General features: G+C 29.8%; 1 protein-coding gene across 1 annotated transcript in view; it reads left to right on the plus strand.

Moving 5' to 3' along the window:
* The window catches only part of Sbf (SET domain binding factor), a 145991-nt gene that overhangs the window by 4570 nt on the left and 115790 nt on the right, over positions 1 to 25631 (plus strand). The window contains exons 2-3 of the mRNA XM_075378127.1: positions 20747 to 20832; positions 23465 to 23620. Of these exons, the coding sequence (XP_075234242.1) occupies positions 20747 to 20832; positions 23465 to 23620 (242 nt within the window). The remainder of the gene's footprint in view (positions 1 to 20746; positions 20833 to 23464; positions 23621 to 25631) is intronic.

The following is a 25631-nucleotide window of genomic DNA, read 5'->3' on the forward strand; positions in this document are numbered from 1 at the left end:
ATCACAATATTTCGTCTGTAAGACTACGGCAAACTTACTGACAAAAAATGGATGTAGTTGTCGCTTTGGTCACAAGGCCAATACTGACGAAATGTTTTGAAAGGAAACTACAAGGGAGGTAAAGTAATAAATCTCATCCCTTCCGAACTGAAAGCTATTTTTATGGTGGGTGGGGGGAGTCTACCAGGAATTGTAATTCCATGCCTAATAACACATTGTTATTGGAATATTTTCTCCCATTATTTCTGAAGTATTTACAATTGAAGTTTAACGGCTTTTCTTAATTACATTACCGTTGTTGCAGTTACTATATATTTAATAATACTTATAAATCTTCAAAATTTAACCATTATTTCTTTGAATAGATAGATCCGTATTGTAAAAGAATTTATTTCTGACAAATGACTTTTCACTACAAAATAACATTATTTTTTGTATGGACTACCATTAGCATTACTTAATCATAATTTTAACATATTTTTAGTTTATATATTTGCCAGTTTATGTGGTATTAATTTCTTGCTTAGTGCAATTTTTCTGGTTCATTGACATTTCACACTACATGTAAAATGTCAGTATACCAATATGTTATACTAATCAATAGTTACAAAACAATATGTTTGTTATTAGAATATTATTGGATTCATTTTGTCTTTTTGATTATTTAAATTGACTAATAACAATAATACTATGAAAACTTTTATAGATTTATGTGCACAGAAGTAATTGATGAAGAAATATGCTTATTATCATAATATAATTCTGAAAAAAAGAATTACTCTGAATGTTCATCTCATTGATGATGACCCAACCTTCACCGTGAAAACATTTTGACATTAACATTGATTGTTTCTTCAAGAATGTCATTCTTTTTTTTACTTTCGGGACCACTGTTAGATAGTACTCCAGAAGATGAGATTAATGACAATTTTTGTAGCATGTGAAAATGCTGTGCCTGATTGGGGTTCGAACCCAGGACCTCTGGATGAAAGGCCAAGATGCTACCATTCATGCCACAGAGGCCAGCAAGAATGTCACTCTTAATCTAGATTTAATTTTGACCTAAAATAATATAAAGTATGCCAGTTTTGTTTGTTAATTAATCTGTGATATGTAAGGAGTAAAACTTTATGTTACTATTTAATTCATTTTGATTCATTACTAGTTTATATTTTATTGATGAAAAATATTGAATGGATTAGTATAAAATGGATTAGTTTTGCAGTGAATAGTGTTTGTTGAAGATTTATCAAACAGATGTTGGATGTTTTTAGGTAATTGCATGAAACATATTATAATTTGTAAAATATTACAATTTTTATCTTTTAACCATGCTTTATAATTGTTATTACACTAATAATCGAATCGAATAATTGTATTGTAGTGTAAATGAATAATAGAAATTTCTAGTAAAGGGAAATTATCAAGTTTATATTGGCAGTACTGTATTGTGCTGATGCAGTATCTTGGCTAGTATTTTGGTTGATTTGATGGCATTATAGAGCCTATGAAAGGAATATTTGCCCCTGTAGATGTTTTTAAACGACTTTCAAAAAGAAACAGGTTCTCAACTCCAATTTATTTATTTTTTTATGTCTGTATACACAACTGTGTAGAAAAGATAAATTGTATTAATACTTTACATACTAAACTTAAATAGTAGTGGAGTGAATTTTGCCATTTTATGAAATTTCTAAATCAAAATATCGCAAGATGTCAAACATTCCTCCCTGTCATGAAAAAAATTTTCTCTCAAGATAAATTTCACGCAGAATATTAACATAATAAAAAATCCTTATATAATAAATAATAAAAATAATTAATAATTTAAATATAATAATAATAATAAAAATCTTTCCTAGAAGGATTTCTTGTCTTCCTTTGCTGAATTCAAAGGAAGACAACAAAATATAAATATTTTCTGAAAAAGAATTATCACATTGGTTGAGGAATTTTTTTTTACGTTTGTAATTTTGTGTTACAAATTCCTATTGTCTGGTATTCACATTTCCACTGGTGCATTACAGGACACCAATATCTTGTAATTTTTATCTCTTCTAATGAACAAAGGTGTTCAAAATTCAACAGTCTAATAACTTCCTATTCAAAGTATGTAGGGTAGTGAAGTTTCTAGTAAAGGGAAATTATAAAGTTTATGTTGGTAGAATTGTTTTATACTGATATAGCATCTCATTTAGTATTTGGTTGGTTTGATAGCATTATGGTGCCTATGAAAGGAAAAGCATACTATATTTTATTACTAACAGAATTTAAATCTCTTCTTGCTGTTAACTATAAGTTAAAGATTAGGATATATAGAGCAGTTACAATGTTTTTTCAGGTATTGCATTTGGAAGACCTGATGAAAAACTGTATTTAAAGTCTTACAATTGAAGGCTGCACTTAATAACCTGCCATAATTTAAAGTTTGGATTTTCTAAATCTTCTGTACATAATAATAGAAAATGATCTCACACACAAACGCACGCGCACAGGCATGGACACATGTATTTATTTTTTTTTTCTTAGTGTTCATGGTTTGAGAAGGATATTTAGAGACTAACAAATATAAGAATTCCTTCTAAATACACTTTATTAGACTAAAATGTATGAAATAATACGATAAATATATAATATACAAAATAGTAACTCAAATAGAAAGACAAAATTGATTTAATGATAATCAAAATACAGTCCAGTTTACTAACAACTTTATAATGATTGATAGAAACTAATTTAACAATAAGATAACCATAGGAAAGTCTAAAGTACATACAATTCACTTTCTGCAAGTATCATTACTTTTACTGTACATAACAGAACTACCTTACAATTTATGAATGAATAGAATACTGTCACTTTCATTAATGTTAACCCATAATTTTAACGAACAACTTGTATTCATACACTGGAATACTTGTGATATACTCTTCACTCATTGTTACTGCTTACTGATATCGCTGTTATCATGTCTGTACCATTACTTTTTCTGTACATAACAGAACTACCTTACAATTTATGAATGAATAGAATACTGTCACTTTCATTAATGTTAACCCATAATTTTAACGAACAACTTGTATTCATACACTGGAATACTTGTGATATACTCTTCACTCATTGTTACTGCTTACTGATATCGCTGTTATCATGTCTGTACCGAACATGACCTCGCAAAACTATTGACTCCGCTGGTTCCCGACAGTATTTATACCTCTGGCCTTCAAATCAGTTCCTGACTTGTCCTTATGATTGTTGTGTAAACACAACAACAATTATTACACTTATAAGTGTAATAATTTTCATTGTCCATGCCCTTATCAATTGGAAGACTCGCAGAAAATGGACCATAGTGGTTGGCTTTCTCTGATTCCTTGCACTGCACAGATCAGCTGAGGGGGTATAAGTAGAGTAGTACCCCAGGTGGCTAGGGTCTGCCTGGAGAGTTGATTGGCCGGAGGTAGGCGCATTTGCATCAAGCCTCAATTAATTTGAAGAATGTTTGGAAGTAAAGTAGCAGAATTGCTGTCGGCAGAATGGTGACTGCACTACCGAGGGTATGGTAATCCATGCAGCCGAGAGGTGTAGCGCCATTTTGACGAGGGCTATTAATGGAATGAGTAGTAGTATTGCTGTTGGGAGAATGGTGACTGCACTGCCGAGGCCATGGTTGTTCATGCAGCCGTAAGGTGTAGCATCATCTTGACAAGAGTAGTTTACCATGTGATGAAGTAAATGTCACGCAGGACTCTGCAATGGAGTTGAGTGGGAGAAAGAGGTCTGTCCTCTATTTCTTGGTAGACCAGACTGGAGTCCATAGTTGTAATTAAGTTAAAGGCTTAGAATTGATCATGTAGAAATCACTAAGGGAACTAGATCTAAATTTTGTTGTTGCAATCAGTATTTCTTGTGATGTACATTTTTTTTCTGATATAAACTCATATCTCGTTTATGAGACATTTACAGTCATCCATAGCTTGTTTAAAGTATTGAACTTGGTGCAGGGGTTTGTGATTTTGCAAACTCGGTTAGCTAGTTAAGAGGGCAACGATGTAGGACAGAGAAGATGTCTGAAAGAAGTTTACAATGAAGGTAAAGGCTGGAGTGAGTTAAAATTCACTGATGTAAATATCTACCAAGGCATTTACATCTGTGGCATCCGAACTGAGGCCTGGCTGATGACTGTAATATGTAATCAGTTAGAGGGTCAAAAGATGACCTCCGTTAAAGCCCATCAAAGCTAAGAATGGGGGCTGTAGCGACCGGAACTGTCACACCACCATCCCTGGGTTGTCTTTCCCTACAGGAGTTGGAATGTTCGTGCCCTTACCTTTTTCTATTAGTTTTCTTTCAGTCTGGTAATCCTTCTGATTGAACAAGAGCTTTTGTAGGTGCCATTGTCTGTATTACAAAGAAAAAATTGTTAAATGGAGCCATTATTTTAAGAAAAGAATCTTTTTTAGTTCCTTCTATATTCTTCTTTCTTTTTAATTGGAAGAAACCTGTTATACTGGTCCTGTTACATATAATACTGTTATATAATACTGATATAATCCTGTTACATATATAAACGAAACAGTTTAAATTGACATTAAGAAAGTGCAAGTTTGATTAGATTCAGTTATGGAAAGGTTTTAAGGCTATTTTTCTTTGCTGAGAAAACCATTGATCACCAATTTCTTAAGGATAGTCACATTTTGCTTTCTGCAAGTTGATTTAATTTAACATAGAATTTGGTCCAGTTGTTTATCAAGAGTATAGACGATCACTAAATTTTAGCTCAGAGGTTAGAATTATGTTCAGTGAAAGGTTCCCTTATTAGTTGATTGATAAAGTAGAATAAAGTAGAGGCTATGTCCTGACCACCACAAAGTTGTTTTGTATCATGTGCTGTTGGATTTCTGAGAGCATTGATTATTTTGTGATAGCTTTTCATTTAGACCTTTTTTTCATTTTGCTTCTGTCATTCTGGATTGCTATTATTCTTCATTGTTACTTTGTTAAGAGTAAGACAGAATTTAGTTGCAAAAAGTGTGTATTTGTTTGTGGGTGTTAATATGTACAATTCTAATCTTTGATTGTAGTTTTCTGGTTTCAGTTATTTGTAATTAAGTGAAATTTTAAGCTTTAAAATAAAAAATAATATTTAGCTTTGATCTTTGTGATTTTTTTTAGTTTATTTTTGAAGTACTTTCAAAATTGAAAAAGACTTGTTTTTTCTGAAATCAAGTTCATTTGGAAAAATAATTTAATGGAGAGGTATGAAACTGCTGTGTTGTTCAGTTCTTATTTGGATTCAGTTTTCTTTTGATAGTATTGTATTTTTGAATTGAGTTTTTGTAAAAATCAGTAAAACTGCTAAAATAGAAATAAAATTAGTCATCTATATAGTCATAACTACTCAGTAGAAAATAGATATGTAGCTAAAGATGTTTCAGAAAGTTGATATTGAGAATTCTAGAGTTCAACTCCTATAACTCCACTTGGAGTTTTGTAGAGTGTTATAAGTCTCAGACAGTCATGGTTTGTAAAGAGTATATTAACTTAAGTAATTTGTTTTTATTAATGAGATATGGGAATAATGGAAGAAGCAATTGTTATAGTGAGAACAAATCAACTATTGAAAAAAAAAAAGAAACAATTTTGGCTTTACGCAAAAATAAAGGGAGCAAATTCAGGTACTGTATAGAATTTCTAGTCATGGAAACAATTAAATTTCATCATGCATTTTTAAAGTTTTGCAATCACAACTTTCCATGAAGGATAAGCTTGAGATTTGGTTCCAACAACTGCATTGGCTAAAATAACTGGAAGTTAGTAATGGCTGCTGTTTATTTATTAGCTAAACAGTATTTTCAAATTATTGATATATGATTTCTTATATTTGGTTTTAGTTATGTCATATGATAGTTATGTCTCGGGATACTAGATCGTGGATACCATTGTTCTTTGGTGGTTGGGTTTCAATTAACCACACATCTCAGGAATAATCTAACTGATCTCAGAATAATTTAACAAAATAAATTTTTAATTACGATGAATTAAAAATTTAAATACTTAGTAGCAAGCATATTACTGTTTAATACAATGTTCTAGTGATTATCCAATGAAAATTTATCGTCAAACAAGACGCCCAAAAATTTTAAGCATGGGTAACAGAAATTGCTTAATATTCTGTCATTAATGATTGTGGTTCTAATATCATTAATGGGAATACTATTCTCATAACTAATGATTTGAGGAAAATCATTAATAAATATCAAGAACAGTAAGGGGCTGAGAAAACTTCCCTGGGGGTGTTCTTTGTTTAACATAATACATAAAAACCTAGTTTTTATCTTTTATTGCTTAATTTTTTTTTTTTAAATATAAATCGTACTGAATGTATCGATTAGTTTTTTCACATTACTGTGTATAGTTTATAAATTTTGGGTAAAAGAAATATTGGTTTATACTTTAGTAAACTTGTACAGGCTTATGGAGCTGAATAATAGTGGAAGTTGTGAAGGGTAGTATTAAATTTTAGATGAGGGATTGGAGTGGAGGCAAGAATCAGTCATAAAAAAATATTATTCAAGTCAAATTGTCGTGTTTGGGTAGAATTTATTGATTACGAATAAGGAAATTTGATAATAGAAATGAAGTTCAATTGTTTTTTCAATTTTTAACCGAGATGGTATTTTTTATAAGCAAGTCTTTTTTTCTCCTATTGTTATCTATTTATGAAATTAAGAAACTAAGGCTATGGTAGTTAGAAATAAAGAAAAAACAACAGTTTTATTGTTTTGCAAATAAATTTACAAGTAGCAATACACTACGTCAGTTACATATTTAAATATTTTGCTTAATGGTAAATTAGCTAACCTATATTTTGAAAAATATTTTTGAATGATATAAAATGTGAAGTTTAATGAATAAAATGAGGGGTATTTATATTATTGTTGTGTGGGTTATTAATTATGTCTTAATTACAGTTTGTTCTTGATGTCAGTTTTTACTGGTATAGTTTGTGTAATTATAAATGCTCATAAAATATTTCTCTTATTTGTTAATTACTCAGTTAGTTATATATATATATATATATATATATATATATATATATAATTTTTTTAAATAAATATATTAAACATCTGTGTATGTTTCCTAAACAATAGGAAATCTGTTGTGGCATGAACCACAAAAGATGATGACATTGTTTAAACTGCTATATTTAACAAAAAATAAAATAATTTTTACAAGAACATTAAATAGAATCTGAAATTATTAATGTGTAAAATTATTAAAATGTTTATTTTTTTTTCTTAATATCTTTAGCTCAGTTATAAATGGTGCAGAAAGGGAAGTATTATTCGGTTTTTGAGAAGTTTTAGGAATTGCCAGCTTTAATCTTCAACTAAGTCAATAAGGATTGTGTTTTAAAAGCTGTTAACTTTGCAGTTTTGATCTATTGATCCACATTTATTTTATAATTTCAATAAAATTTTACCCAAATATTTTAAATAAATAAGCCTTTTATTTGGTTTCAATTTTGAATTTTACATTATATGTATATATAAATGAAAAAAATTACACAGATTTTTATACACATAAAAAAGGACACTTGATCTACCTGTTAAATTATTTCTTCATTTAACCAAGTGCTTTATTTGAAACCAGGCCCATTATCAAGAATAGGCCTTGCCCCTAACATTCCATGCTTCTTTGTCTAATGTAATTTATATCAGTTAATTCCTACAGCTTCCTTCAAATCATTCACCCACTGTTTTTTCTGTCTACCTCTTTAACTTTTCCCATAAAAAGGTTTCGAAGCATTAGTTGTTTTGTCCACCTTCTAATTTCCAACCTTGCCAGGTGGCCAGCCCATTTCAATTTCTTAATCAAATTTGCCACTCCTTGTATTTGATACATAATTTGCTTTATTTTTCTCATTTAACTGGTTTCCTTTTCAAAGTAATTATGCTTCTGTATGGACTTCTTCAGTAACATCCAAGTTTGTGAACTGTAGGTGAGACAAGGTGTTGCACAGCAGTCTAATAATCTACGTTTCTTTATACTTCACCTTGTTTGTATTTCATAATGAGTTTAAGAGACCGCTGTTTATTCCAGCCAACTGCTATCTTTTGAGTCGTTCCTATTCTGTCCTCAAAACTCATCAATTGCCCGAAATAGATTGTTTCATTTGCCCGATTTAGTTTCTTTCCTAGCAGTTTTAATTCTTTCTTATCTCCATTTATTAGAACAATCTCTTTTTCATTAAACCCAGACTTGTAGCTATGTTTTTCCAATGACTAGAATCTTTTAAGCATACAGGTATTGTACAAATCCATCAAATTTTGGTTTACTATCAGTATGGAAATTTTTTTTACCAGTATCGTCCTAAATATCATATTAAATTAAAATATTTTATAATTTATATTTACTGTTTTTAAAATAAAGTAATATACATTTTTCTGAGTGAGCATGATGTAAATGTTTATAAGAACGCCATTTTTCATATAACAATTTAAAAATGAGATATATAAGTGAAAATTTGCTGGACTGTCACAGTTACGTATAAGTTAACATTTTCTCTAAAAAATGTATTTATCATTAATTACCATATGTTTTATTTGTGAAAAAGGTATTAGTTTATAAAAAATTGTTAATTTTTTTTTTATTCATTGAATTACTTTATCATACAGGTATTTTTAGTATTCACTGTTAGCTACACACATTCAAGTTTTAAAATAAATAAATAACACAATGCATAGCAAAATTGTAATAAATTATTATGTAGAGATAAATAAAATCAAATGATAATGTAGATATTAAGAGAACAAGCAACAGTTTTTTTTAACATCTACAATATGCTCAATAAACATACCATGTATGTTTATTGTTATTAATTTGCTTTCGTTTTTAAATAGTTTATTTTAAGTTTCCAACCTGCTGGAGTAGTTAAAAATAGGCTGCCCTATTTTAGCTCGCTTAATAATTCACTTCAAAATAACAATAAAAAAAATCAAGGGTTATTTTATTATTAACTTTTTATGCAAACCTGTAATTTCATTTCATTGTTGAAATTTGTATTAAACAGATTGTAAAAACTTTAAGAAAAGTGGTCGTATTGACTACATGTTAACCTTGTTTTTATTATACTTGTGTAAAAAACAAAAAAAATTGTTCATTATACACTACTAAGTACTTAATAATTTATATTTTTGTTCAGTATACACTACTAAGTACTTAATAATTTATATTTTCTTATTGTTCATATCCAAGTCAGGCATTTCTTTTAGCATTCCATTTATTGGCTTTTTTTAAAATAATAGTTATTTCAGGAATGATTTTGTTAAGAGAACTGGTATGTTTGTTTAAATACACTGAGTAATAAAATCTGTGTTAAAAGTAAACAATTATCATGACATGTTTAAGCTGATATTTAACAAAAAAAACATTTGTAGTGATCTCACATTAAAGTAGATATACAGCTGCAGACTAATGCTTGTAGGACAAGGTGCTGGTGTGAAATATCAATCAAAATTCTATTTGAAAATGCCAATTCATCTGTGAATTAATAAAATGGTAATTTTTATTATTTATAGTATTGCTGATTTTTTTTTTCTATAAGTTTAGAGGCTTTGCAGAGAGAAATCTTTTTCTTTTCTTTTTGCATTGGAGGAGGGAAAATCTGCAGCCACATGCCCAGCAGCTTGTACTGCCAGGTGTGCGGGGTTTCCTGCCCAGGCAGGGACCCACTAAAATCCCTTCCCCATCACACTGTGCGGAGATGGAACCACTGTGAGGTATGACATCATCTCTGTGCGTGCCTATGGGATCTGCTGTGCTGCCGTCAAGTGGTAGATTTCAGTGTCCCCGGGGGCACCCTGTGGCGACAATCCTGTTAGACCTCTGACGCCCATCCTTGTGAGCTGGCCTTCCACTACCACTCTCAGACTAAGCACTCCCTATTGGTGTTATTCTTCCCTCATCTTTCTAGATAGAACATCACGGAACCGTTGGACACATCATTTCCAGCCCTGTCAGAGGCGAGCATAATGTTCATAATCTCAGGAGAGTATTCTCCCCGGAACGGCCGCATCATCTATCTTCCATCTAGGGCATTACACTTCTATATGCACTACGTTATCTTCCAGTTCACATTACTGGCATGCTAGAGTCATGCACCTCCCTCTATTTCGCAGGGATTCATTGAACAGCCCATGGCCCAATAGCCTTGGACCCTCCAGAAGTCTGTCTCTCCTTATCTTCAGCTCAGCCATGTCCTAACCAAGGTTGTTAACCTGCATGTCCACCGACCAGTCACAGTGCAGAGAGAGATTTAGTTTGTCAATGTATGACATGTGATTAGAAACTTAGATTAAAAATTTGTATAAGATATTTAAAATCTAGATAATTTGAAATCTAGATTAAATTTTGAAGAAGTAGAGATCTATTCAAAAGCACTTTATGTAGGGGTAATCGAAAATGATAATAAGGCGTAAGTGAATAAAAAAATGTGTAAATAATTACATTCTTTTGCTAGGTTGCAATAAAATAATTAAAATGAATTTAATTGGAATATTATGGTGCTTCTATTATCAGTATAAAATTCTTTTATATTAAATTTGTTTTAAGAGGAAAGTGAATTTTATGTTTTTTCTTTCAGCGTGTTCCTATCCTGATAAGTTAGTTTGTGAAAATAATAAGAAATTAGTCAGTTTGTATAAATGGTCAAAAGTTCAAGGGGTTTACAAAAAGACATCTTTAGGAACTGGGGTTCCTTTTTTGAATTTTTTTATAGTAATATTTTTTGTTATAGCAATAAGTTACTAAAACTACTTCGCTTTTTTTTTTCTTAGAAACATGTAGATGGTCTGGCTTTACTAGATACAACAGCCAATAGTTTGGCTTTTTTATGACTTCCAAGTAGGATGTAAGAGTCTTCAAACAGTAAAGCAGTCATACAGTATCCACTGTAGGGGCTGGCAATAAAGAAGCAATTCCCAGCCAGGGTAGGTGGCAGCAGAGCACTATAGTCGGAACTAGGGTGCTGATTCAACCTATGTCCTTTTTTTCTAAGGAAGAATGGATAAGAAAATATAGAGAGGAAGAGAAAGGGGACAATAGTTTGTGGATAGACCACAGAAAGGGTTCAACCCTTTTCTAAACGGGATCATTTCTGATTTGATATTTTACTACCTTGCCCAGTACAAGCTGGTTTAAACCACTAGACTAAACTGACTTAGTTCCATGTTAAAGTGTTACTGAGATATAAAGTTACAGTTAATCATCTTAAAGCATCCTAGTCTGTGCGTGTGATTCTATTTGAGGAGAATGTGATTCTCTAATCATGGCTCAATATCTTGTACAGATTTTTTCTTAAATTTTTACAATACATTATCTAGTCTAATTTTATGACTTGGAAGTTTGTATGCTTATGATCATTACTTTTTTTGTGTAACATCACGTACAGTGGATTTGGGAATATCATTGGATATTCCCATATCCAGGGGATTTAAACTACATTGGGTAATTGAGATTCCTGTGCAAAACTGTTGAATACATGTGAGAAATCTTTGGTAGCGCATGGCTTTTCAAGATCAGAAGAAAATTTAAAGAAATTTGTAACATTAAAAGAAATGAATCTTTTAATGCTACCCATTTCTTTAAATTTTTAAAACCATGGACATGAAGCTGATCTACCGTGATTATCATAAACTTATACTGAACTTACAAACTTAGATTCTTCTGTTAACTGAAATATATTCTATACTACTTACATAGACTCAATGGTTCCAACAGATTAGCAGAGTATATAATGAATATATATTTTTGTTTGTTACATTTTCCTCAAAATTTTGATTAGGTATTTATGGTGACTGCCCAGTCTAGATAAATGAGTTTATTCTACAATTTAATTTGATTAGAAAATATCATTTCATTAATAAATAATCACAAATTAGGAAATTTATAATTATTTTTAGTAATATCGTAAATTATTGTGTAGAAAATAAATGTAATAATATGTTTGTTAGGAATATTTTGTTTAAAACAAACAATTTTATCGATTTGTTCAATATTGTGAACTTATTGATGTATATTATTACATTGAATTTTTCAAGATAATATTGTTTTTGTATGTATTATACAAGTCAAAAATATGAGTAGATGCGACTTGCATACGTTGTGAATTATCAGTGTTAATAAATGTTCATTTACATCAAGTTTAGCTGATACTGTCTGTAAACTACTAAGTCATCAGTTCACCATATCGTTTGGTTGTATCAGATAAAAGCTAGATGAAAAAACCATAAAAGATTGAAAAATTTTTAGATTTAAACCAATTATAATGTGTTAAATATCACTTAGTCAAATTAAACAAATTTTTCTGCCCCTTCCATCTATTTACTTAGATATTTGTGTGGTTGCTTGATTTTCCAAAAAAACACAAATCAATTTTTTTCCCAAGTGTCTAGACTGTTGACAATTAAATAAGCTCTTAAAGAAATGTTCCGGTAGAAAGAAGCTGTGGTTATTTGAAACTTATGTCTGTTGAAAAAGTAATCCAATCATAGTTTATTTTTAAAACAATCTCGCACAGAAAGATTTAAAAATTATTACCAATTGAGAAATCATTTATTAAGTGGATTCTAGCTATTTGACTTTAAATATCAATAAAATAATTGATGTGCTTATCAGGTAGTTGTATCATTACATAGGCCTTAGCTTTGACAAAAGATATCCTTTAAAATTATTAAATATTCAGGTTTTTGCATTTTTTTTTACTGATGAATTAATTCACCACAGAAGCTTATAAAGAAGCTTGTATGTGGGAATTTGAAAATGGAAATTTGTATCGTAAGATTATCATGCTTGACTGGGGTTTGAATCCAGGACCTGTAGATAAACAGCTGAAACTACTACCACTCATAAGTGGTAGTAGTTTCACAATTTTGAGATCGATGAAGTAAAAAATTTTGTATATGAACAATTCTTTTTAATGAATATAATTATTTTTTATAAGCGTGCATCTTTATTTTTCATTAGTTCTGGTTTAGAATCTATTTTGACCATTTTACCCTGATCTGTTCTGATAAAAAGAGTTATCCTTTTTCACCACCCCTTTACTTTATTCCATACCGTCATTTTCATTATTGGTTCTGCAGGTGGATGTCTTACTCTATTAGGTTTTCCGTGTTGGGGTTCCTGGACATAAAGAACCAGTAGATCTGTGGTGTCTCATTGTGGGGTTGCCTGTAGAATGAATTAGAGACCCTGTTTCTTGTCCACTGATTGCACAACAAGCCTAATGGCTAAAATTCCTCTTGGGGTAAAGTCAGGCTTTTTAATCTGTCATACCCAGTACTGTACTTTTATGATTTGATCACCCATACTTTTTCATTGTTAAATTTAATTTAATTAGAACTACTTTGGACATATACTTTTACGCTTAGCTTGATGATGAAAATGAAGTGGATAGAAATGATAAGAGAAAAAAATCAGAATTTTGGCAGGAATTGAGATTAATAGCTAGTGTACCAAACTCACACACACAGGCGCACGCATCTGTTTATTACTTCCTTGGACAAAGTAAAGGAAGTATAGTAATCATGAAAAATTTCGGTTTTCAGATTTCAATGGAAATATCCATTTTGTCCATCCCTGAATCCATTTTGACTAGTTTTGGCCTGACATCTGTACATATGTATCTCACATAAAAAAAAATCATGGAAAAATGATTAGCCGTACTATCTTGAAATTTAGGATTTAAGACTGTTACATGTAGTAGTGCACCGCCCCTTTTTTGATTGCAATTGACTGAATCAAAAGTCTCCAAAAAAAGCTCAAAATCCAAAAAAATTTGGATTTCTTAACTGCAGTAATAAGCCCTCACTTGAGAGCTTTTCATTGATATATCATAAGTGGTACTTATTTTTATTGGTTCTAGAGTTATAGCCTAGTGAAATTTTAATTAATGAAATATTTGCATCTTATAAGGGGAAGGCACTTTGGTTCGAATCAGACTTCATTTCCTTTTTTTAACTTCTTTTTAAAATTTATTTTAACTTTTTTTTTAATTTAAATATATTGATTTATTAATAATTATTAACCTGTGATTGTAAAACAAATTTTACAATACATATTCAATAATGATAAAAAAATCAGTTATTAGTGAAAAAAATTTTATTTACTTTTAAAAATGTGTATGTTATTTATAGGCATTATTACATATGCGTATATGTAACAGATTTGGTGAAACATCTGATTATATAATATTAACTGAAAATTATAATTATAATTGTATTATTTTTGGATTTTCTAGTTTAATTTCTGTTTAATTTTATTTAATTCTGGAATTTCTGTTTAATTTTATCTACAGTAAAGTTAACTACAGAATGACTGAAAAATACATCCTCATAAGAACAATATATACACTGAGGCATACTTGCCTGATCTTTAATAAATTGCAAAAAATTCTTACTCCTCTGATATTGTCAGACAATATTCTCCCTAAGTTGGTGTTGATCATCAATTTGTTTTTTGTTGTCGATCATTTAATTGCTCTGGTTTGATATAATTCTTCTGATCTTAATTTGTGTACACATTCTCTAGTTTTAAAATTTTTCTCTCTTTATATTCATCATCGTTTCAAATAAGACACATTGGTTTGAATCTGACTTTATCTCAGTTTTTTAACATTTTTTAAAAAATTTAAATGTATTGATTTATTAATAATTATTAAACTCTGATTGTAAAAAAAAATTACAATAAATAACAATTCAATAATAACAATAAAAAAATTTTAAAAATGAAAAAATATCAGAAGTTATTAATGAAATAAAATTTTATGTATTTTTTATTGTATAAAAATGTGTATATGTAATTTAATAAGCGTACAAGGAAGTCATTTTATTTATTTGTTTATATTTATTTAAATTTTATTTAAATTTAATTTTTATTTAAATCTTTTATTTATTCAGAGTAAATTACATGTATGTATGCTATAGTATTTAAAAGGCCCTAGTACATTTTTGCACTTGTCTGCCTCTTGCTATTATACAGATTTAATAGATAAAATTAAAATAAAATATATTGTCTAGTTAAAACTATGAGCTTATTTCTAAACTTACTTGTATGCCAAAAAAAAAAATATTTTTCTATTCTGATTTTTATATATATATATATAAGTTTTCTTATTTGTCAGTCTTTTGATCTTTTCCTTACTTTTTGTTCATTCTTTGTAATTTTACCCATAATTTTTGTAACTTGCAACTTTTGACATATTGTGATTCCTTATAGTTATATTTAATTCCTGATTGCTCTTTGTGTTACATTCATATATTTTTATTATCAATATTCATATTAATATAATTTTTTCGTATTAAATAATAAATAGTAAAAAAATGATTTTGTCAAAACGGAATTTTTTAGTTTTTAATTTACTTGAAAATGGAACTAAACTTTGTTTTATTGTATTTTTTATGTGAATTTACAATAGACCTATTAGTATCCTATGAAGTTTGTTTATGTTGCTTAGACAATCACTTTTAGTTTTTTTTTTAACCTCCGGGAAACAGTTTTATTTACACAAAACTGTTTCAGTTTTTCAAAAGTTAATTCAAATGAGTTGTCAATATATTATTTGTAATTTAAAATTCAGAACTTTTAAGAAGATCTGTATTGCAGTGGCTTTCTTTATTTTAGTAAAATATTGTTTCTGAAGGTTTCATATATTAACAACTGATATTTATAGTTAAGAAGAGAAATTGTGTTTTAAGTAAACTATGAGATCTGCTGTGCATATGCATGGCTACCCTTACATTGGCATCAAGTTTTGAGTTGCTCTTTTAAATGAAAAAATATGTTTTCAAATAATTCTTCAGGTTATACTATGAAGAAACTGCTCCATTATGATTAAGAGTAGATGATACCTGGTTGTCAATTTTTGTTTTGAACAAACTTACATAGATTAAGTGTAGCAGTCAGGTTAATTTCAAAATATGTTTCTTATTTATGTAATTTTTGTCCAGCTATCTTCTTGCTTTTATATACTTAAATTTATTATTGGGTTATGAGTCATTTGATTTACATTTAAAATATCTTTTATTTGGATAGTTAGTCATAAAGCTGTGCTATTTATTATTTGTAACTTATCTTGTTTATTAAAATTTTACTGTATCAAATATGTATTAGCTATTAAATGTATAAATGTATTTCAGTGATTCTTTTTTCGGTTTTTAGTTTGTTTTTTTTTTTTTATTTTGAAAAGGAAATTCCTCCAGTGGTCATATTGTAAGCTTTTTTCCAAAAAACTTAAAATGAAAATTTTTCTAAATAAAAAATTATGTTCTCTACGTAATGATTTGAATTTATTTGTTGTTGTTATTCATTGCATAGTAATGGCGTTTTTTATGGAATATATATGTCATAATATTGAAAGAGTTTTCTTGTAAAAATTAATGGGAAAACTTTATGTTAAATACATTCCTAGTTTTCAAAGAACCTTAGCTAATACTTTATGTTTTTGTTTCGTGCATTTCTTTTTTTACAGAGATGCATGTTTCTCATCATTTTTGCTTATTCAGAGTGTATTTTTTTGTTTTTTGGGCAAGAATTTTTGTAGTCCTATTTTTATTTGGAATAAAAATAAAACTAAGAAATTTAGAATGTAAACTTTTTTAAATAAACGAAGAAATTATCAGTTTTTTTAAATTTTGACTTTTTGAAGTTGCAACATATTAAGAGTTTTTATGATGTTGGTAATTGTTTCTGATTTGGTGCCAAATTCCAAAAATCAAAATTTAAAGAAGAATTGAAGAAGTATTGTTTTTTTTAAAGTTTAAAAATTATGAACATCTGTACATGATAAGTAAGAGTATATTTTTTGTGGTTATGAATAATATCCATGTGAACAATTACATTTTTTTTATTCTTGTACACAAACTGTCATTATCTGCATCATTGTATTATAATTTATTAACTTAATAAATAAAATAAAAAGTGAGTTTAAAAATGTGGAAGCTTTGATTTCATTTAGACATTTATATATATTGATGTATTTTTTTTTTGGTGGTTGATAATTTTGATTGGTATTAAGTACAGTGTGGCAAATAAAATTCTTTTTCATAATTTTTGAAGATGATTAAAAAAAAATTGTACATTGTAAAAGCATAAATTTTTTTCATTGTTAATTAAATAATTTTTTCCTCCTTTTTTTAAGAATATTACTGTTTTACTTATTAAAAATTAGTTATATACATCGTTGTTAACCTTGAAGAAGGTATATTGTTACATAACACTTTTGATACTTATGTTGTAATATTACGACAGTATTATAAATATATTTATTTGTATATATATATATATATATTTTTTTTTTAAAGTAAACCATGCATGCGTGAACATTGTGTGAATTAAGTGTTTGCATATCAAATTTCTTTAATGCATAAAAGTAAACATTGGTGATATATTCTTATGTGTATAAATTTGTAGGAATTTTTTATTCATTATTTTAAAAAAATCTGATTTAATTTTTTTTGTAATAGTTTGATCTTATATTAAACATCAATGGAATTTTATTTAGAATTGTGGATTTACCTATTTCTATTCAGTACCATTAATAAAATGTGGACAGATTTAATGTACATACATTTAAATATCCATTGCCTAAAATGTCTATTTTGGTATTGTAAATTCGAAAACTACTGGCCAGTGTTTCAAGTGAACACTTTAAGGGCAGTTAAAATTTAAGTACTCTTGCTCCTATAATATACCCTGGACTCAAAATAAGAAGCAGTTTTCATTACTATCGTAAAAGTTTAAAAATTATTTTTTCAATATTTTTAAACAATTTTTTTTTTAGTTTATATATTTTTTGTAAGGATCACTTCTTTATAAAAACATTTTTGCTAAATTGCCCTCAGAATAAGAGAACCCAAAAATTAAAAATTTATTAGAAATTTGCAAACTTTGATGCTTAAATCTTATTTTGGTAATCATTATAATCAACAAAAAAGGCCATTGATATGGAGGCTCCAAAATTAAAAAAAATTGCAGTATTTTTTTTTTTTTACTTTTATTTTAAAAACATTTATTATGAAAATAAAAATAAGATTTTTTATGATTGAATTGTGAAGACTGCAGTGAAAAAACTGTACAAGGCATTATACAACTTTACTGGTATAGCCAGGAAACTCATGCCAGCTTTTTCTTAGTTTGTGCCAAATTAAGTATTACTAAAATTTTGTTGGTAGTTATTCTTTTACAAATTGTTATTTACTACTCTGGTGTTGATTAGAAAAAAGTATTAGTTTTTACTTCCTTTTTACTCAGGTTTATAAATGGAAGATTGTTCAGATTAAAATTAAAGCCCTTAACATTATTTTTTAATATTTATCTTACTGACTCATTAACATTTGCATATAATCAAACAGGTTAGTAAATCAATCTTATTACAGTTTATTTAGAAAAAATATTTCAAAACTGAGACTATTGAAATAGTAAATAATCTAAAAAAACAGACAAAATTATCCATTAATAATTTTTATACATGAGCTGGTAAGTTAATAAACTTTTATAATTCATAAAGTTATAAGACTTGATAACCTATTAGCACTATCAGTTAAGGATCATGAACCCTTATAAAATTAACCGATGTCCATTGATCAATTTTATTTATTTTTCATTTTTGCAACTACAGGTTGATATTCAAATTGAGTTGTATCATTTTTAGGACTTTAATCTAGAAGATTATGAATTTAAGAATCCCAGTCATATTTAGTAACATTTTGCACGCATTTAATGAGAGGATATTTGTCATCTGTGAATGGCTGTCATCTATTAGCTACTACAAATTCTCTTAATAAAGAAGTAAATGCTGTTTTCAGATCTAGGCTTCCAAGAAACACCAAAGTTAAATAACAACAATAAGGTGGAAAGCTGAGATGGTTGCTGGGAATGCCACATTCTTTGAACAGGAGATGAAGAATTGACTAAAATGAAGTAGTAGGAAAGTAGTTAGAAATAGGTGGGCACAAATATAAGTAAGGGTATGAACTGAGAATGATTCAAGGAGCTAAGATGAGGTGGAAGAACAAAAGGGTATTATGTATGTGGTTTGTACAAAAGGTGGAACAAAAGGGTGGAGTAGAAACTACCTGATTGACATTGATAGTTTAGAAGACCAGAAGGATAGTTGGACTGATGACTTTGTTTACTTAGGAATGAACTGTCAATACATTTGACAGTGATTGTATAAATCTAAACAAAATTAATAGATTAAATCAAATACATGATGTCAAGAGATTAAAGTAGAAGATTTTTTTTTGTTAGAAAAGTAACTTAAATTGTTTAAAATTGTATTTATCAGTTTGATGCTAACAAACTCTGTGTATGTTTCTGTGTGTATATATAATTTTTTGTAAGGAAAAAAATGTAGGTTTATTAAACTGTAAATCATATTTGATAACCTGGCCAACATTTAGCAGTTCACTATGTGCCCTATGTCATTTTTTCCTAAAATTTATTAGATAACTTCTTTACTATTTTTATTAAGTTAAATGTATATATTCATGGATTTGTATGAATATGTACATATTAATGTTGTGTACACACATACACACACACACACACTGAGAGAGAGAGAGAGAGAGAGTATTAAAGGATAATAAAGAAGGCGATATGATATTTTGACTTCTGACCTACTGACAGTTGGAATGTTAATAGATGCTAACTAGTGGGAGTAGAATTCCTTTGCATTGTAACCTAAATTTCCATTAGTTAGGTAAATATTTTAATTTAGCTAATCATAGATTGGTGGTTATAAACTTTGTTCAATGTTTTTTTATAAGGATATGTTCATATTTGATGGGTTTGTGGATTTTACTTATAAAACATGAATCATTATTGTTAAGTATAATCAGATTTCATCATAGGCTGTATTTTATGCTTGTCCTTGGTATTAGGTATTCAACACTGTTTATCTTTTTGATAATTCTCATCCCAGTATTGTCATAAAAGTTTCTGTAGAATATCTTCATGAATTAATTTTTTTGTCATAAATACCTTTAAAATCCTTGTATAAGACCTCTTGTATGTATCTGACCTTGAATTGTGCGCCTTTTCTTGGTTTTTGTCATGACTGCCTTTTTGGTCAGATTTAAATTCTAAGAAAAGTGAGAGGTGTGGTTTTACATGATAAACTCCATGGCCATTAATTGGAGTTTTTCACACCTTCCAAATGAGAAGAGTTCCTTGATAAGTGCACAGATAGAGCTGCTAGCTGAATACCACTAAAAAAGCAGATGATCAGTCCATCATCTTCTAAATTGTGTCTGTAGGATAGATGACATAATTCCCAAGATTCCTATTCAAAGAAGGAAGGAACCTGGATAATTTAAAGGGTAAGTTGAGTGTAGTGGACGATATACCCATTCAAGAAGGTGCTTTTTGTATGTATTCTTTGATCTTTTTCTGCCATAATAATTTTACTTGGTTAATTGTCATTTCTAAGACCAGATCTAATAGGATATCAATTTGATGCCCCTTTGTTGAAGGATCTTCACAGTAAAACTTTCAAAATGCCGTGTTTCATATCCCCCAAAAAAATAGTTCTTCAGAAAATAATGTTATTACAAAAAAAGGTTGTTCCAGAAATAATGTAATTATACATTTCTAGAGATTTCAGTTCACTCTTGGACTGGACTACAATTGTTTTTGTTGTTATAAATCGTTTGTTTAATTTTTGTTTTCTTTTTCTTTACAGGAAGTGGCACAAGTAGTGGAATTATCTTACAACGCTTCCCAGAAACAGATTGGCCTGACACACCATTCATAGATGGGATAGAGTGGGTAAGTATCTTTGATTTTTTTGGTATTTATTTCTTTATACTGTAGTGTGTAGAAAGAGGTAATTTTGAATTTTTTATTCTAAGCTATAATTTAATTTGATAGGACCATTATGATGATACTTTGTTGCTCAGTGAATGCCATTTAATTACATTGTGAGTGTGATTAGGACATTTTAATATAAAAATAAGTTAACCCACCGGGTTGGTCTAGTAGTGAATGCGTTTTATCAAATCAACTGATTTGGAAGTCAAGAGTTCCAGTGTTCAAGCCCTAGTAAAGTCCATTTTTACATGGATTTGAATACTAGATCGTGAATATTGGTGTTTCATTGGTGGTTGGGTTTCAATTAACCATACATCTCAGGAATGGTCGAACTGAGATTGTACAAGACTACACTTCATTTACACTCATACATATCATCCTCATTCATCCTCTGAAGAATTATCTAAACGGTAGTTACCGGAGGCTGAACAGGAAAAAGAAAAAGAGACTCTGTAAGCTATTAATCACATTGGATAGAAAGGGTTAAACAAGGGTTATTTTTGTTACTTTTGTATTGCTTTAAGTTTTAAATCAATGTCTAATTAATGTTAAAGTTTTACTTGTTTATTCATAAACATCTTTTCTCTTTTTAACGCACATTGTGTCAGATTTCTACTACTGATGGTCTTATCCAACCCCACCAGGAGACTACTGACTAAAACTTCCCTCGTTTGGAGTAATTCTGCACACCCCGGAACCAACACCATTAGGCATAATGTCAGGGTACACAGGCTCCAGACCGGTTCACTCCGGCCTCAATGAGAGTTTAAACCAACCCACCACCACAACTTAATATTAACCTACTGTAATATTACAGTAACTATAGTACTACAATAACTATATATATATGTATAATACTACAACTGCAAGACAAAATTTTTTTTTTAATTAGCCTTATGACTACACAGGTGCAAATTCTGCTACGGATACAGATGTAGACACGATCACACTTAAACTCAAATAAACAAATCCGAAAATGCAACATGATAAACGACCCGACACAACACTATAACGAATTTATTTATATTTTTTTTGACAAATTACACTACAAAACTGACTACTGCACGAATTACACTACGAATAACTCTGGTTTTTGTCCTCCACCTTCCTGGATGTGGAGGACGTTATAAACCTGGCCATGATCGCCCATGACTCCTTGCTTCAGAGCATGATTTCAGAAATGTTGTCCAGGGAGGTATGACCTACAACCTGGACAACATCTCCTCTCTCTCTCTCTCTCTCTCTCTCTCTCTCTCTTTCTCTCCCAACACAGGCAGTTGAAGATAGTGTGCTCGGCGGTGTCTACCTCTGCTGAGCATACCCACACTCACAGGTCTCTCTCTTCCCTCTCATGTAGAGGTAAGAATTGAAACATTCATGATCACTGAAGAATTGTTAGAGAAAGTAATCAATCTTCCTCCAATTCCTGCACACCCAACCCTTCACGTCGGGCAGCAGCCTCCTGGACCAGGCTCCTTTGTTGGAAGTGTCGTCCCACCTCCTCTGCCATCGCCTAAGAAGGTTTTCCTTGGCTACACTGTGGGCGACACCTTCCTTTCTTACATCGCTCCTTGGCCGTCATATCCAAGGGGGTTTCTCACCAAGACCATAGTCACCTCGTATGAGACGGTTTTATAGGAGGACATGACCTTTAGGGCCATCTTGCTCTGTAACCTCTCCAGAATCCCTCTACCTCTTGCGACCTTTAAACCCACCTCCCAGACCTGGACTCCATACAGGATGGTTGAGTCCATGACCGATGCCAGCAGCTTCCTCTTTGACTGCTTAGGACCCCTAATATTCTACATTAATCGGCTCAGAGCCGCGACTGCCCTCTTTATCTTCATGGCAGTTTTCTGATACGTACATGGAAGATATTGACCTTGATTTGTCCAACCAAATCCCCAGGTACTTAACTGCCGGTGCCAGAATAATAATGATCTTGTCCCTTACCCTAAAAACTATCTCCTCCAGCTTCCTCCTCCCTGTGAAGATGGCCTGCTTCTCCACTGCAACCTGCAACCCACTACCATCCAACCCACGATGCTCCTGATTGCATCGTTACACTTGGCAGTCAACTCCCTCTCTGTCCTGGCGGTCATCAGAAAAGCAAAGTTGTCTGCATATGACAGGGTCTTCTTACCTTCTGGCAGCTACAACCTTAGGACCGAGTCATAGGCCACATTCCACAGAAATGGACCCAGGACTGACCACTGTAGAACATCTGCCATTACACTCTTATGCATACGCACTCTCGCGGAATTGTACACAATAGATCTATCGCAGAGATAACTACGTAGGATCCTCCTTAGCTCCCCGCTAACCTTCCACTCCATCAATGCACCCACGACCATCCTCCAAGGGATGTTTCTTCATTCTTGATGTCAAACAGAATGAGGCCAGTCATCATAAACATTTGAAAGATATGTTACAACTTGTAAAGTATTGATTTAATTTTCCTTGTTTTTCCCATTTTATAATTCTATATCTTTCTGTTTACTGTTGTTTTTTGTGAACTTATTTGAAAGTTAAAAATGTAAGATTTTCCTGCTGTCATTCTTGAATAATTCGAATTTGATTTTTCTTTCAGTTTTGTCAACCTCAAGGATGGGCGTTATCAACTGAGAGACAAGAGCCACGCTTTTTTGTATCTGTATTGACTGATGTAGATGCTAACAGACATTACTGCGCTTGTCTCTGCTTTAACGAAACGATATCTATAACACCTAGCAAACCTGTTGATGAGGTAAATAGAATGTTATAAAAAATTATTTATTTTATTTATGTATGTTACTTTTAATTGTTTTTATGTTACTTATGACTTTAAAACTCATTTCTTAATTTTGCAATTAAAATATTGTTAATAAATATTCAAGTAAATTGCAATATATAATTATTTATAAAAACTAATTTTCATTTACTTACTGCTTATTCTTATTATTTTTTTTGCAGCTTTCACAGAATTATCTGCTTCCTCAGAATGTATGAAATTATATGTTAGATTAAAAACATATCTTAAAAAATATAAATATAGAAAGATGTGTTGTTTACCATTCAGCCACTGATTCAATATCAATTTTGTGTAAAATATGATGTTTTCAATCTGTTGTATATATATTTTATACATTGATTGAGCAGTGATCTCTGTGAAAGCACAACACATCAGAATAAAAGAAAAGAATTAAGAGAAAGTACATGAAATTAGTTCTTATAAATTTTAAATCATTATATCGTGCTTGAGTTCTGAAGTATGTTTCACATTTTATTAATTTCATGCAAATTTATAAAATTTGATATGTAGTCCTTGCTTTACGTCCATGTTCACAATATATGTTAGAAATAATTTAAAAATGTTTGTGGAGCATCGGTGAAACGATTGATGTTATACAAGATGTGGGGTAAATTTGAGATGCATGTAGTGCTTTTTATTGTACTAAATGAAGTAAAAAAAGTGGATTTATTACCTATTTTGTAATAGATTTCATCAGTTTTTTTTAATGATTATTTTTTACATTTAGAGAAAGATTATTATTTTGAAATCTATACGGTACGTCAATGCCTACATTTAAAGTTAAGTGTCATAATTCATTTAAATAAATCAAATTACATTTCTGTGTTTAATTTTATGTAGAAGAGTTTTATTTTAAGTATTAAGTAATATCCAGTTAGTTTGATAAGTACATGTTTTTCTTTTTTTTTTTCTTTAGTAAATCCTTTTATTGTAGTTTGTATATTGTACTATATTTTTATTGTATATGTATATAATTGTTTTACATGTTTACAAATGTATTTAATGAATTGCATTGTGTTGTATGTAATGTATTTCATTTAACTAATACGTAGAATATATTAATTAATGTGACATACATTGGTGTTGAATAATGAGATTTAAATAATATATGATACTTTGTCCTTAAAAGTAATAAATTTTGGTTTCAAGAAATCTTAAAAATTTTAAATTAATTAAAAAGAAAAATCAACAGATCATACCACTACTCATAGATGGAAAATGTAATTTACAACTATGATCAATGCTTGATCTCTTTTTAGACTTGTTTTTTTGCAGCTTAGGTTTTCCTTATCTAGTGAAAATGATAGATTTTCTTCTTTTTTTTTTAAGAAATGTAAGCAGTGGAATTTATTCCATTTATTTATAAATAATAATATGAACCCTCGTAAGGTCATTGTAATATTTTATTTATTTTTACCTCAACAACTTCCTAAAGTGATCAGTAAATCGTATATTACATTGTGCTATTTCTTTAAATCTGACTTTTTTGAAAAAATAAAAACATTTGGTGGGATTATTATTATATGTTTATTTTCTTCAGAATTTAATGAGCCATGACTTCATTTTTACACAATGATTGATTTAATCAATGCAACAATGTCATGATGGTTAAATCACATATTATGCTGTGTATTTGTTTTATTATCTCTTCCTGATTTTTAATATTGCTATAAAAAGAATACTCATTTGCTATCCGCCCTGAGATGATGGTCCCTTTCACAAAGTCAGTCTCAAACTCTCCTTTACTTTTTGAGTTCATGATATTTCATATTTTCTTTTTAATCATCTAAACTGTTTACTCTTTTACATTTGCATTATGTCTAGGACTGTTTTAATTAATCCTTCCTCATGATATATCCCAGCCATGTAGATTTCCTACTCTGAATTTTTCTGATTAAGCTTCAGTTCTCATTCACCACTCTTCTCTTTACTTCACTTTTTCTATTTAGTCTTCTCCATGGACAGA

Source organism: Lycorma delicatula, chromosome 11 (assembly GCF_047948215.1).
Source record: "Lycorma delicatula isolate Av1 chromosome 11, ASM4794821v1, whole genome shotgun sequence".
Taxonomy (NCBI): Eukaryota; Metazoa; Arthropoda; class Insecta; order Hemiptera; family Fulgoridae; genus Lycorma; species Lycorma delicatula.